This window comes from Heloderma suspectum, chromosome 2 (genome assembly GCF_057233095.1).
Source record: "Heloderma suspectum isolate Gila_16-S chromosome 2, 16-S_ref, whole genome shotgun sequence".
NCBI classification, from domain to species: Eukaryota; Metazoa; Chordata; class Lepidosauria; order Squamata; family Helodermatidae; genus Heloderma; species Heloderma suspectum.
In genome coordinates, this window is record NC_139459.1 from 63,362,141 (window position 1) to 63,377,148 (window position 15,008).

General features: G+C 41.1%; 1 protein-coding gene across 44 annotated transcripts in view; it reads left to right on the forward strand.

Annotated features, from left to right (window-relative positions):
* Positions 1-15,008, forward strand: part of CAST (calpastatin) — an 86,058-nt gene that overhangs the window by 64,723 nt on the left and 6,327 nt on the right. For 13 of the 44 annotated variants that reach the window (XR_014787661.1, XR_014787664.1, XR_014787665.1 and 10 more), the window contains 14 exons: positions 865-948; positions 1,955-2,002; positions 3,333-3,437; positions 3,884-3,985; positions 4,297-4,395; positions 4,996-5,097; positions 5,748-5,831; positions 6,995-7,042; positions 7,285-7,380; positions 9,247-9,357; positions 9,950-10,051; positions 11,165-11,257; positions 11,720-11,773; positions 13,831-13,923. Coding sequence is in view for 36 of the 44 variants with exons in the window: in XM_084833709.1 (XP_084689835.1) it covers positions 865-948; positions 1,955-2,002; positions 3,333-3,437; positions 3,884-3,985; positions 4,297-4,395; positions 4,996-5,097; positions 5,748-5,831; positions 6,995-7,042; positions 7,285-7,380; positions 9,247-9,357; positions 9,950-10,051; positions 11,165-11,257; positions 11,720-11,773; positions 13,831-13,923 (1,221 nt within the window). In the remaining 8 variants the exon portion in view is untranslated. Of the gene's footprint in view, positions 1-864; positions 949-1,954; positions 2,003-3,332; positions 3,438-3,883; positions 3,986-4,296; positions 4,396-4,995; positions 5,098-5,747; positions 5,832-6,994; positions 7,043-7,284; positions 7,381-9,246; positions 9,370-9,949; positions 10,052-11,164; positions 11,258-11,719; positions 11,774-11,915; positions 12,036-13,830; positions 13,924-15,008 lie in introns of those variants that run through there. The other 31 variants (XR_014787660.1, XR_014787663.1, XM_084833706.1 and 28 more) reach the window with 8 other exon arrangements.

A 15,008-nucleotide genomic window follows, 5' to 3' on the forward strand; every position in this document is an offset into this window, starting at 1 on the left:
CGAAGAGTTGGACACGACTGAACAACTGAACAACAACAACAAGCACTAGACGTCTTGATACCGTGTAGGTTTACACGATTCATTGGTACTACGAGCACAATCCCACTGAAGTTTCATCACTTTTAGGTTTATTTCTTACATTTATAACTGCCAAATGACCAGAGTTGACTTCAATGTAAGCATTGAGCCCATGCTAAAAAATGTTGCCATTAAAAAGCAATGGGACTGAAAACCTCCAAAGTTTGGCTGGATTGTGCCCTTAGGATGTATAGCAAAAACAAGATAAAATATTCAAAATGGAGCTATAAAGGAATAGTTTTATTTACAGAAACTGCCTGAGGCATTTCAACTTTATTAGCTTTCTTTTAAAGCTTATCCTTTTATACGTCCCGCAACAGAAAGAAGGTGTTCTTATTTTTCAAGTACTTTCTGTCTTTCAAGCTAGAAACACATTGGGCCATTTCTGAGAATACAAATATTCCTTTATAGCATCTTTTAGGTTTTATTTTCTCTTGTTGCTGTCAGCTCTTTCAGCTTTTTTGCTTCTGTAATATGCATGTCCTTTTATTTAGTTTATAAAAAATCCAATTTAGAAGGGTCATAAATTCAGAAATGACTACTTTTGGGGAGAGAGAGAGAGAGAGAGAGAAATAGGAAGAAAAATCAGGAAGGTATGAAATACAAGGGGAAAAACGGGGAGGAAATATCTAGGTGTATAGAAATGTTTGTGCTCAATATGTTTCGAATATCTTCTTCAGTGGCTCTCTTGGGCAGAGTGAACTTGAGTCTTTGGCTTCCATCTCTGTTACAAAACAACCAGCAAGGCCATTTTTGTGTTGATACGTTCTGATTCTCTTTATTCAGCCAAAGGCCAAAGAAAGAAAAGAGAAGAAAACTGGTGAACGTGATGATACAATTCCTCCGGACTACAGATTAAAACCAGCCTTGGTAATTTTCTAACCCCCCCGTTTTTGTTGCCTGTGCTATACATTTGTCTTTTTTTCCCAGGGGGGGATTTGGTTTTAGAAAACTAAATTGAATTGGATGCATCTCACATCTTACTAACATTACTGTAATGCCAGGTGTCCCTAAATTTTGTCATACTGAGCCCACAGAAAGAAAGAGAATTAATATCGGGATGCTTTGACAAGGGCAGCTCTTTCAGCTCTCAGTGCTCACTCTCTTTCTAAGGAGACCCCCATCTTGCTTTCATTACTGACAGAACCATGTGACACTGCAGTTCCCTATTAGCTTTTTTGAAAATGTTTGTTGGGAAGAAATAATACAATGCCTGATGTGTATTTTTCTAATGTGAGATGGTCTGAGGTCCAAACTGCATGTTACACAGAGATGCATGTGCACCATTGACCTGCATTGTGCTAATGATGTGTCATTGTAAAAGATGGGTGATGTGACCTCATGACACTAGCATTTCACTGCCCCTGCTTGTGGCAGCAACAAAGCGGCAGGACAGGAAAAGGGGTGTGTTCATGTCAACAGATCATTTGAGCCTCTGAAATGTGTCTGGCAAGACTCCAAACCCTTCTATGATATATTGAGATGTATCTCAGAGAAGAAGCAGCTGACCATTTCCACATTAGAAAAAATGCATAATTGTGACCATTTCTTGGCTACTACCTATGTGTATTTTCAAAATGGAGGCAGGGAAATGTAAAACCGTTAATTATTTTGGTAATAGTTTCTTCTTTTCCTTTAGCGTGGGTCTTCTTTTGCCAGTTAAATATGCATTCTTAGCTATCCTAACATAGTGGCATTACAAAAAGAAATATATTCAGTAGAGAAACTATAGGGAAAATCCTTCCATTGTGAAGAATACTAGGATTTGGGGGTGGGGGGTGGGGAGTACATCTATATATTCTCTATTTAGAGTATCTTTAAAACTGGTGTAATGTGAACTGCAGGATTAAAAGTCATTGTATACTTTAAACTTTAGGATAAAGATGGGAAGCCCTTGTTGCCGAAACCTGAAGAAAAACCTAAGGTAATTAAGTACATTCATTTGATTTACTTTACATTAGCTGTATTGCAGATAAAATGATCAAGTTGAATTGTACAGATTATTTTCTGTAATTGAGTAACACTTGAGATTCTTCAGGGGAAAGCATAGTAAACTACAAAAGTACGTTTTTCACTAAGATGGATTTCTTAGTGGCCCTTTCAGTTTCAGTTTCTACAGCAAACTGAATATTTGAGTTCAGAGGTACACATCCTGATATTATAACTGGAGTAGCCTTTTGCCATTGCAGCATTGCAAACATGTATTACTCAGTTACTGAACAGTTAGCCAATTATCTTTAACTCAGAGTTTCAAAGCTTTGCCTTATGGCATAATTACATTAGCATACTCCTGGTTTGCCTTATAAATAGAATAGTTCTAAGAGGGCTGAATCAAATCAAGAGGCTGATTTTTGCAAACATTATATAGTTTTTATTTATTTCAAGTATTTTTTATCCTACTCCTCAGCCAAAAAAGGCTCCCAGAGTGGCTTATAATCAATCAGCAAAAAAGGCAGTCCCTTGCCACAGGCTTCAATCTTAAACAACATGACGTACACACAAAAGAGGTGGGGGGAATAGGAACAAATGAGCTAGACTGTCAGCAGTGTTGGTGGAATGGTCCTCTTCCCTTACATCTCTGAGGGGGAGGGGGCAGTCCAACTGGAGCAGGCCCTGATGTTACCTTTGCCTGCCCCTCACTCCTCCTTTCCACCAGAGCACTTAGCCCTGTGGTGTGTGTGTGTGTGTATATGTGTGTGGGGGGGGGCAACTGGAGCAGGCCCTGATGTTACCTTTGCCTGCCCCTCACTCCTCCTTTCCACCAGAGCACTTAGCCCTGTGGTGTGTGTGTGTGTGTGTGTATGTGTGTGTGGGGGGGCAACTGGAGCAAGCCCTGATGTTTCCTATGCCTGCTGCTGTCCATGTATAGGATATATACATAGCAGTGTAACAGGTGGCCTGTGCTGCTAGCTTGCACTGTGACAGTCAGCCTGTTCAGGTGGTAGATTGAATCTGCAGAGAGGAGGAGGCCAGGAGTCAGGCTCCCTGTCCACAAATAGGTGGTCCGTGCAATGCTGGTTATGTAGATCCACATCCATTGCAGAGAAGTGCATGCATGATCCTGAGCATCGTTAAGCAGAGATCCAGCTGTGCGGCAACCATTTTCTTTCTTTGAAGTTTCTGGTAGCAATTCTAAGTGGTCATTGTTAAATGGCACTCTTGTGGCAGTCTTTAAAAATATGTAATTAATGCTGCATCAGTGCTACTTAACTTCTTAGTTTTTTAACCATTTTACTTCTGTTGTTGTTTTACAGCCTGTTAGCGAGTCTGACCTAGCTGATGAATTTTCGAAAGATTTTGTCTGTCCTCCTCCTCCCACAGAAACATCAAAACCATCTAAATCTGCTGATGAGTCTAAGGTGAGTTTCTTTTGTCTAGGAGGCTTATCTTAAAATCCTAAATATTTTGTTGTATTACACATTAACAGTTAAAGATGAAAGAAGACAACTAAAGATTCAAGCACAGCATTTTCATTCTTTCGTTCTTTGCCTTATATCTCTTGAGTACATTACTGAAGACAAGGTGTAGATGTACTATCTGTGAGCGCAAGAGCATGCCAGGCCTGTGGGTGGGGATGGTGGGGTGAGCCCATAAAAGGGTTGGGTGTCTTGCAACTGTTCCCAGAGCCTGTACTCCAGCAGACCAAAGGGTCTGTGAGGTTGGTAGGTTAGCCAGAGGTACATTAGGCCACCATGGAGCCAACCTGCCCACTGGGAGCAGAGCTTTGGTCTCTCCTGGTTTTGGTGGAGTTCAACCAATAACACTTCTTAATTGTCAAAATTCATTAGCTGTCTTCTTCTTCCAGAAGCCTGCAGCTCCTGAGCCTGCAAAGGCTCCTAAAGAAAAAGTGGCTGCCTCTCCCGCAGTTCCTCCAGTGCCATCTTTAGCTCCATCGGGAGGGTCTACGGTGAGTAACTTCTTAAGGATCAAACTCTGAGCCCACATTTCAGGGGCACCAGCCACACTGGACATGAAAGTATGCCTCAAAGTGGAAAATGGGAAATTGACCTGAATCTAATCTTGCTAGTTAGAAGTGGTATGCTGCCTTGGGTATAATCAAGATGATATATTCAAGAGTTTGCTAAATTAAGTATGTGATTATCTTGAAGTTGGTAGAATCTGGTCATATCTGTGTCTATATCAGGCTCATAAAGCCACATGAAGTATGTTCTATGATGATAAATCTTGTTATCTGTGTCGGTTATTTTCTTAATTTAGAAGCCTTCAGCAGCTGAGCCAAAAAAAAATTCTACAGAAGAAGTCACCGCTGCTGCTGTTCATTCTGTGCAGTCTTCAGCTCCCTTGGCAACTTCTCCAGTGAGTAACCAGTTATGAACATTCACATCAAAGGTCCATTGTCACAAGGGTTGAATTCTAAACTCTCTGTTTAGAACTGTCTGTTTGGGAATTCTGACAGTCTGAAACTTTTCCTCCTTTAGCATTTCGAATAATGAGATTGTAGGTTTTATCTGCTTCTGCTCATTAACTATTGGGTATGTTTAATGCTCATGAGTATGGTGTACTGCAGCCTTTCCTGACCTGCCACTATGCTGGCTGGAGTGTCGGGAGATGTAGTCCAACCCACCTGGAGAGCACCAATTTTGGGAAGACTGGGAATGTTGGGAGTTTCTCTTGACTAAGCCCCATTGAACTTAATGAAGCTTGTGCGAAAGTAGACCCTGTTATTTTAAGTGGTCTAGGCTGGGGAAGGTTCTATGTGGATTTTGTCTACAGTCTGTACGGAGAACTGATTGATAAATTCAGGTAGCACTAATTAGGCTTTCCTGCTTCCTAATCTGACAGTTATTTATATTAATATTTGGTAATTAGATTTCAATAATTAGATTTATCAGCTAGAACCATTGTTTGCAAACATTGCTTTTTAATAACAACTGATCTAAATAATGTTATTTATAGAGCTCCCATGTACCTGATGACGCACTGGAAGCCTTATCTGGAAGTCTAGGAAAAGTAGAGCCTGATCCACAAGAGAAAAAACCTGCTGTGGATAAGGTGAAGGTAAAAAAATTATCTGGCCTTAGTTAAGATCTGTCTTTCTGTCTATAACTGATGGGACTCCCTTTCTCTCTGTAAGGAACAACTACAACACATAGAAAACTAACTTCTGGTACACACACAGTCTAGATATTTTAACTTATATCTCCAACATATGGGACATGGAAGTCTGCCATAACAGTGGGCAGAGCTCAGCACACAGCAGGTCAAGGTATTAATGGGATAGAAAGATGGGCTGTGGGATTCCAGCACTGCCACACATGAGGATGCCTCATGTAAGGCGAGAAGAAATGTTGCTGCGACATCCAGGAACGTGTCTAAAAATGGGAGATTTGTAGAGCATTTCCTGTGATGCACTTTAACAGTGCTTCTGTTGAGGGAGGAGAGGGATTTGTAGTTCCAGCCAGGAACATATCTCTGCTTGCACAGTGCAAGTTGTATTTATTAGTATTTTATAAAGATAGTAGAATAATTACAGTTCCAGTATGCTGCATTTTAGTTAACTGAAACAAACTTCAGTAACAAAAGAAAGTGGCTTATAAACTTTTGTATGCTTGGATACTATGTGATACATGTGATATTTTGAAACTGCATCACTAAATAAAGCGTCCAGTTATGATTAAGAGGGTTCCTGTTTCTTCCCCATTCCCAAGGAAAAAGCAAAACAGGAGGATCGTGAGAAACTAGGAGAAGATGAAGAAACCATCCCTCCTGATTATAGATTGATTGAAGCAAAGGTAATTCGTTTTCTTGCATGGTGGGGGGCGAGTTGGTTAAAAGGGTAAGTTTTTATTTTTTTAGTAACTTCCTTGAAAATTGTGGCAGTTCGTTTGATATGATTATAAGTCAACTTTTCAGTGTATGTATTTGCATTGGTGGAGTATGAGTTCATTGGCTAGAGCAGGGGTAGGGAACTTGTGCTCTCCAGGTGTTTTGGCCTACACCTCCCATCATTCCTTATCATTGGCTATGCTGGCTATGGCTGATGGGAGTTGTAGGCCAGAACATCTGAAGGGGCATACGTTGCCCACACATTGTATAGAGAGTGGCACTCCAAGATACATACGGATCCAAGGCCATGAAGAGCTTTAAGAGTTAAAGCCAGTAACTTGAGCTTGGATAGAAAGCATCCTGGCAGCCAGTGCAGATGATGCAACACAGACTGAATATATTCCGGCTCTGGAATGAGCTCCCTAGTGAGGTTCGCCTGGCGCCTACATTGTATTCCTTTCGGCGCCAGGTGAAGACCTTTTTATTTTCCCAGGCATTTTAGCATTTTAGCTTTCTAAATTTTTATCTTTGCTGTTTTAAATCTGTATTTTAAACTCTTGCACTGCTGCTAGGTTTTATTGTGGTTGTATTGTTATATTGTGGTTTTAATGTTCTATATATTTTAAATTGTTTTATTGTGTGTTGTTTGGTTTTAATTTTTGTGAACCGCCCAGAGAGCTTCGGCTATTGGGCGGTATAGAAATGAAATAAATGAATGAATGAATAAATAAATAAATAAATATTCACACCTCCCAACGTTTATAAGGAGATGGGCAGCTGCATTTTTCAGTAGCTGAAGCTTCCGGGTCACCATTCAAGGATAGCACCACATGCAGCACATCACATCACAACAGTCAAGCTTGGAGGTTATAAAAGCATGGTTCAGCATAGCATGATCTCCTCTGTCCAAGAAGGGGAGAGCCTATTTAAAGCATGCAATTGGTAAAAGGCATTCCTGGGAACTGTAGGCATCTGGTTACCAAAAAACAATGCTGAGTCCAGAACTATTTTACAAGCTCTGTACCTGCTAGTGTTGACTTTCTGAATTGACCACAAAATAATTGTGTTTGAAATTTAATGAGTTGCCATAGTACAGTAATGATTAACTAGTGGCATATGTTCTCTGCAGGATAAAGATGGGAAACCGCTTTTACCAAAACCTCAAGAAAAACCTCAGGTGGGTGAAAAAAAACCTTCAGAGGTTTTAAGTAGATAGTTCTACTGGTTCTGTTGTTCAAATACATTTTTTGAAGTGTTTACTAAGCATTTAACTTATTCCAGCTGGAGACTGGCCTAACTAGATTGGCATATTCCTTCCATAATTCTAACACTAACAGGAGGTAACCCTAATATTGCCTTGGTTACCAGGTAATTTTAAGGAGAATATTTATTGTTCATTATTTTTTTCTTTCTTTCTAGGCCCTGAGTGAAAGCGAACTTCTTGATGCTTTGTCAGAAGGGTTTTCTTGCTCTTCAGCACCAACATCAAAGGTTGCCCCAGCAGCTGCATCTCAAGTAAGTTTGTATATGAAGCATGGCTCTAAATAGACATAGGGTTTCTCCACACCTAGCTTTTATCCTGCTGTTGAGATTGGTTACTCACGGAAGCTTGTGTGTTCTTTAGATGATGTCATCAACCAGGGTGTCTCCCGCACTGAATGACCTTTATTCCATTCTTTAAAAGATTGGAGATAATGAGCTATGAAATTACAGCACTTGAGTTCCACTTGCGTTCCCCATGAGGAGAAGAGGAAAACCCACAATAAGAGGAGCTAGACCACAGCACCATCTAACAGGCAGTTACTCATACTAGTTGTATACAGTGATATGACTTACTGATTCACCATCATTTTAACTATGATTGTCAAAATCATAAGTGGTGGAGATTTTAATGAAAAGGCCACACCAGATATTGTAGTAAGCATTATTAACTGGACAGAAGATTTACAGAGCAATCCTGTGGTCCCAGGGACCATAGGATGTGTCAGTTTTCCCCTCCTAAGGCCTTAAACAAGCCTATGACCTTGGGAGGGGGAATCCCACATCATCCCATTCCCCCTTCTCTGGCTCCTCACAACTGTTACAGACAGCAAGAGCGACCTTGGAAGGGTTGAGAAGGAGGTAGGTGGTGGTGGGAAAGGGAGAGGCTGGGATCCACAGGATTCTACAGCCTTCCATTGCCATGACTGCTCATCTTGCTAAGTCAGGTAGATGGGGTCAGCGCCCCTTCTAGCTGATTTTTATTTTTATTTTAAGGAGGAACAGGAGGCGAAATCCTCTCCACCATTTATCCTTCTCTGCCTGGCTCTTGCCAGTGTGGTGCAGGATAGAAGGCTCTGAACCTGAATTATTGAATTACTAATGTAGTCACTGTGAACATCCTTTGGTAATGAGAATATGATCCTGAAGAGAATTAAAATGAAAGCAGGGGAATTAAAAGAAGATGCCTTTTATAATCATAACACATGTTGGGTTCTACTTCCTGACGGTCCACTCTGGTGGTAGCAGTGATTGTGATGTGTGTCCCTGACCATCTTGAAAAGAGATGGGTGAAGGGAGGTACATGTCTTGTATACTCCAGGTGAACTCTCCTAAAGTGACTTGGAGAGTGATGTGGCAGGTGTGCAATTTTGCCAACTGCCATCTTGTCCAGCTGCTGTGAAGAAGTTAAAAAACAGACTAGACTTAAAAACATAAGAAGAGCCATGCTGGATCAGACCAAAGGCCGATCTAGTACAGCATCCTCTGGGATGCCTCTGGGAAGTCCACAAGCAGCAAGTCCACCATAACCCCAAGGTCCCTTTCCTTGTCCGTTACTGCCAGCACAGACTACCCGGGCTTCTGAGCTGCCATTTTCCTCTCATCACTCTCCTTTATCTCCCCTCTTGGCCAGCGTAACATAATTTCTAGCAGAAGTTGCTCAGGAAGGACTCTTTTCAGGCGAGTCAGAATGTCTAACCCAAAGGAGAAAGGAAGATCTTAAGACGGGCAGGCAGAAATAGTGTTCCCCTTTTTATCAGCAGGCTGGGAAAGGTTGGATTCCAGCAATGGGCACGGCTCTTCAAATCCAAAATTAGGAGGTTGGTGAAGCCTAAAGGAAAAGCAGCACATTCAACACTTGCAGGTTATGCTGACAGTGTGCCGCAGGTGTGGTGGTGACTAGTTTTAGGAGATTGATTTGAAGTAATTGCATGGTGCGGAAGGCCCATGGCAATAAGTTGACTGAAGCCAAATTGATGTGAAGGCCACTTGGAACAAGCGGCCTGGTTCCTGGATCAGCCATCTTCTCCTTCACTGCCGTACTTCTTCTTATGCTTCACTACGATACTGCTTCTGGCCTTAGTTTAGCATGTGTCTGTAAACCCATTATTTTTATTGTAGAAATCTACAGGTGCTAGCAAGCCTGCTGTTGCCCCCACTGAAGAAATTGTCTCTTCTGCATCAGCTTCTGCAGTACACGCGTCTGCTCCACCCCCACCAGCAGGCACTCCAGTACGCAAAATGGTATTTCCTAATCAGTTCTGTTGCATTGACTAAAACCTGTGACTACAGTATGTTTTTCCTTTAAAACACTTCTTAGTCCACTTATTGTTTTAACTATTGCCGATTTTGACCTTTGGAGTTCAGGATTTCTTTGGAAGAAACTGCAGAGTGTTAAAGATATATGCATATATGTAATTATCTTTGTCACAACATTCGTCTTGTTTTAGATGGAGCATTATTTTTCAATTAAGACAGAGCAGCTAGCCTAGTAGGGTGTTCTCAGATAACTTCTTAACTGCTTTTACGAATACTGAAACATAGTTTAGGGCTAATCAAGTTTGATTTTTATCTCTCTGTAAAGCTATTCTTTAAGGTATGCTAGAAACTAAATTCACTTGCTTGCAGTAGAGTAGAGGTGCAAAAATAAGAGTTATTTCTGATCTCCCCCAGCTTTCCCTTTCCCTTTCTCTTGCCTAGTTACACATATTTTGTAACTTCCAAAGCTTTGTGATTGCATTGAAATTAACTTGCATAATACTGACATTTATACCTGAGAGTTTGTGTGGGGTATATTTTGTTTTTGTTTTTTCAAATCTATTAGGGTAGGAAAGAACTTGATGCTGCCGCAGATCTTCTTGCAGACTCACTAGGACAAAGAGAACCTGATCCAGATGAAAACAAACCACTTGTGGATAAAATAAAGGTGAGAAAAGAGACTCCCCCCACCCCCCACCCAGTATCCCATGGTGGTCGGCACAGCGTTCATCTCCCACATCTTCACAGGAAGCTGAAAAGGCTAAGCTAAGGGATTTCGTTGGAGCAGTCAGTGGAGGGGCTTTTCTGGGCCACCGCTTCCCCACTGCTGTTCCTTGTCACAGAATGTCACCTCTGGTGTGTTGCCAGCATACCAGACTCCCTATCTTGCCTTTTGCAACATTGACGAAAGAATAAAGGGTCTTCTTCTGTCTGCATATTGTATAATGTCATTGAAAACAGGACATCTTTGCAACATACTTTTGAAAATGCAGTCCCTTTTCATGAAAATAGTTTAGTTGCTTCAGCAGAACTTGTTTTTCTTACAGTGTTTAAAAGCTATTGAAAAATATAAGTAATTTTTTAATTGCCTGAGGACATATGCAGATCAAGGAAACTTCTATTTTTGTATTGTTTTTCACAAAGCTACTGAGTACAGCCTGTTCACAAGCAATTGTGAAAAATGCAAATTTGTGGTTAAAATATGAACCCCTTCTTGTACAGTGGCTTTCAGGAATATCGTTAGGCCTTATCCTGTGTTGAAACCTGTCTCTGGCTGCAAAATACCTTCTCCTGTTTCCTAACTGATAAGAGAGCGAGTCCGAGTACATAGTTGTGACAGTCAGCTGACAATGTCTCTGTGCATTTGGAATATGCTTGGATAGCAGGAGAGCTACAATGTTGTAAGAAGAATCATGGTTCTTACAGTGTAAACTCAAGTGTTATATAGATGTGTAGTTTTAGCTTTTAAGAAAGCTATTGAGCTATGCCATGGCTGAAAGCAGACGTGGAAGTTCTATTCAAAGTATTTAAAACTTTAAATACTTTGTATTCTATTCAAAGTATTGAAAAACTTTATACTGCTTTAAAAATATTTGGTAAAATATTGTGTAAATTTGTGCATTTTCCTTTGTATTTTTTTATACAAATCTGTGCAATCATTTTTTGTATTTCCTCTGGTTTGGGGCAGCTAGACATCATCATCCATAAATACGGTATTTTGTGAACTAGGCCCTCCAGAAATTTTTAAAAACACAGTCTCGTTTTATTGTTGCTTTTATAGGAAAAGGCTAAATCTGAGCATAGAGACAAACTTGGAGAGAGAGATGAGACAATCCCTCCTGAGTACAGGCATATTCTGGACTCTGATGAGAAAGTAAGTTGATGCTTTTGGAACTCAAACTTACTTATATTAATAGATTTTCTATAAATGTTGAGGGTCACACATTCCCATAACAGAAGTGAACAACCAAGAATTTAAATAATAGGATCCCCACAATGTTTTCAAATTATGCGTTATAGCAACCAGAGCAGGTGTCTCTGAAGATGAAAGTATCCAGCTCCATTGACAGTTTTTCTTAATGTGTGAATTGCTGTCCATTTTTAAACAGCAGATAAGCTTCTCCACAAACATGGTAACATGTTAATTTCAGTATGCAGAATGCCTGATAAGTTACAATAGTTATAGATGTACTTAGAGGTGGCAGTTGGCAAGCAGAATTTAGAAAGAGCTCCACAGTCGAACAGCCCATCTTGGTTTTTTTATAGGTAAATATGAGTTAGGCTTGTAAGGAAGGCCAGTGATGGATTTACTAAATGATGCATATCTTTGTTAAAGGGCAAGCCAATAAAGCCAACAGGCAAGGATGGTGAGAAACCCAAAGAACAAAAGGTAAGAAGGCAGTGCTCTAAACTGAATATTGTGCTTGCCTGTAGGCACATCTTCTTAGCTGTTTGGAAGGTGGGTGGGTTCATACTCATAGTCAACCTCTACAATGTATTTATTTAAAGAATTTCTTTGCTTCATTCTTCAGTGGAAAAGGCTCCCAGAGTGGCTTATATAAGATCAGTAACAAATAAGACAGCCCCTGCCTGCAGGCTTACACAACACAGGTAAAAGACAGGGGAAGTGCTACCCTGCTGATCTTCCTGGATCTCTCAGTGGCTTTTCACACCATTCATCATGGTGTCTTACTGGATCAGCTCTGCGGGATGGGGGTTGGGGGCTCTGTGTTACAGTGGTTCCACTCCTACCTGCAGGGCCAATTCCAGGGAGTGGTATTGGGCAATTCCTGTTCTACCCCATGGCTATTAAGCTGTGGGGTGCCACAGGGTTCATTTCTATCCCCCATGCTGTTCAACAACTATATGAAGCCGTTGGGTGAGGTCATTAGGAGTTTGAGGGTGGGGTGTCATCAGTACACTGATGATGCTCAGCTCTGTTTTTCCTTGTTGGAGTCAGCTGAGGCAGTGAAGGTGCTGGATCATTGCCTGAAGGCTGTAATGGGTTAGATGAGGGTCAGTAAACTGAAACTGAATCCTGACAAGACGGAAGTTCTGTGGATTGGTGGTTCCCGCGTCTGGGAATTGCGCAAATGACCTGTCCTGGATGGGGTTGCACTCCTCCTGAAGGAGCAAGTGCATAGCTTGGGAGTACTCCTAGATCTGTCCCTGTCACTGGAGCCTCAGGTGGACTCCTTGGCACAGAGTACTTGAAGGCAGTTTCGGCTGATCCTCCAGCTACGGCCTTTCGTGGACAGGGATAACCTAGCCACAGTAGTTCACATGCTGGTACATTCCCAATTAGACACTGCAATGCACTTTACATGGGGCTGCCCTTGAAGATGACTCAGAAGTTGCAGCTAGTGCAAAATGCAGCAGCTAGACTACTGACCGAAAGATCTTGTAAAAACCATATAACACCAGTCAAAGGAATTGCACTGGCTACTGATACGCTTCCAGTCAGAATTCAAGGTGCTAGTGATGACATTTAAAGCCCTAAGTAGCTTGGGACCTCAATATTTGAGGGAGTGCCTCCCCCTCTATATGCCTGACCAAGGACTGAGTTCTGTTGGAGGAGCCCTCCTCTGCATCCCACCAATGCAAGACGTACACTACGGTGGGACGTGGGAGAGGGATTTTTCTGTGGTGGCACCCCGGTTGTGGAATGCCTCCCCTTGGAGGTCCAATTCGCGCAGACGTTGGTTTCATTTCAGCACCAAGTTAAAACATGGCTTTTTACCAAAGCCTTTGAGGGGTAAATGCATTCCCTAAAGTTGCACGCTGTTTTAACTGTTTTATTGTTTTAGATTTTAAATTGGTATTACCTTGCTTAATGGTTTAATATGTTTTTAGCTGTTTAAATTATTCATTGTTTTATACTGTCTAAATTGATTTTATCTGTACGCTGCCCTGAGATCCTAATGATTTAAGGTGGGATATACAGTAAATGTTTTAAATAAATAAACACAAAAGGGTGTCAGGGGAGGATTATGAGGGAAGAGGAAAACAAGGAAACTCAGTCACCAGTTCTTAAAATTACAACATTCTTACAATGGCTGGCTTGAATAAAAACCAAATAGACCTGTTTTTTTGGCAGCGTTGAAGGAGTGGCCGTCCTTCCCATCTCTCCCTCTGCTGCAGGCTGGTGGAGTTTCACCCCCTGCTACTTCCCTACTTCTCTGCATCAGTTAGTTCCACATGTGGTGGCAGATGAGGGACTTAACATGGGCCTCACAAAGTAGAGATGCATGATGAGCATTCAGGAAAAGGTGCCTTTGTATTCCGTGTCTTATTTTCTTCCCACTCCACAAGAGTGATGAAGTTGCTATCTGGATGTGTTCTCTTATTCAGTGGCACTTTGACAATTATTTCATTTTCATTAAGAGCATTTATTTTGCATATCCTTTAAAACCTGGGATCCCCCTACCCCCATGTTCTTTATTGCAGAAGCCAGCTGATGACTCGACAGCTATTGATGCCCTTTCAGGGGACTTTGATAATTGTGGGAAACCTCCTGTCTCACAAAAACCTTCAACAAAGGTGGGGCCCTTTCTTTTCCTAAGAACAGGAACAGTTTGTTCTTTAATTGAAATGTATGTTTTTGAGGTGCTCCTGTCATTCACCTAGAAAGCCAAGGTTGCAAAAAGGCCTTGCGCATGTATTACTAAAACTGCAACTGGATGAAAACATGCAGCTGCCACTTGTAACTAAAGTACTCGATGAAGCGCTGAGAGTAAGGAGACTGGGAATGCAAAATATGCCCCAAATCTGGGTTGTGTTAAGAGCGACATCACACATTATTATCTTCCTATATGAAGCATGTATGGGAATGTGTGAATTGCAGCATGTTTATTTCATGATGGGTACGCGGATTAAGTGGTTGAAGGATTTTTCACCACCAGATTACTGCTTTCTGTGTCTGCCTCTTGCTGTTAACACTTGGACATTTTAAATAGAAAAATGGCTTATAAATACAATTTGCTTTGTCAGTTGTATGTCACTCATCTGAGCGAGTGAAACATCCCCATTTCCACTGGCTGCTTCTGCCTGTTCCAGGCTCTGCATTTTCTTTTCTGACTTGATCTTTACTGCACAATTTTGCTTGCCTCCTATTTTTATTTCAGAGGTTTGGGCATCTCATTCAATAAGCTGTAGGAAGGTGGACTTTACTGCATCACATATCAGCTCTCTACAGACAAACTCTTGACTCTTTCATCACAGCTTCTTCCATTGGTAGCTTTGACCTAGTTCTTAAGTGACTGTACTAAAGTAGTGGTTCTACAAGTTAAAGAATGCATCTGAAGTTGATTCCACGTTGCGTTATAAGGCTAAGAATATAAATCAAACACAGTTGCTCTAGAAAACGGAACTTTTATTTCGAAACCCTTTGCATAAAACAGAACATGCATCAGATAATGGAGTTTAGACCTGACCTTCCTTTAAATGTTAGATTTTCTTAGACAGAAAATAACAGAAGAATAAGCATTAAATGCCGCTTTACCCATCCTTGCAGTTATTGCTTCTATTTATTTATTAGCTATAAATCTAAGTTTTATTAGGTTTCATTAATCACTTGAATGTGAATCCTGTTCAGTTCCCCCAGTGAAGCTTCTGCCTCTTTCACA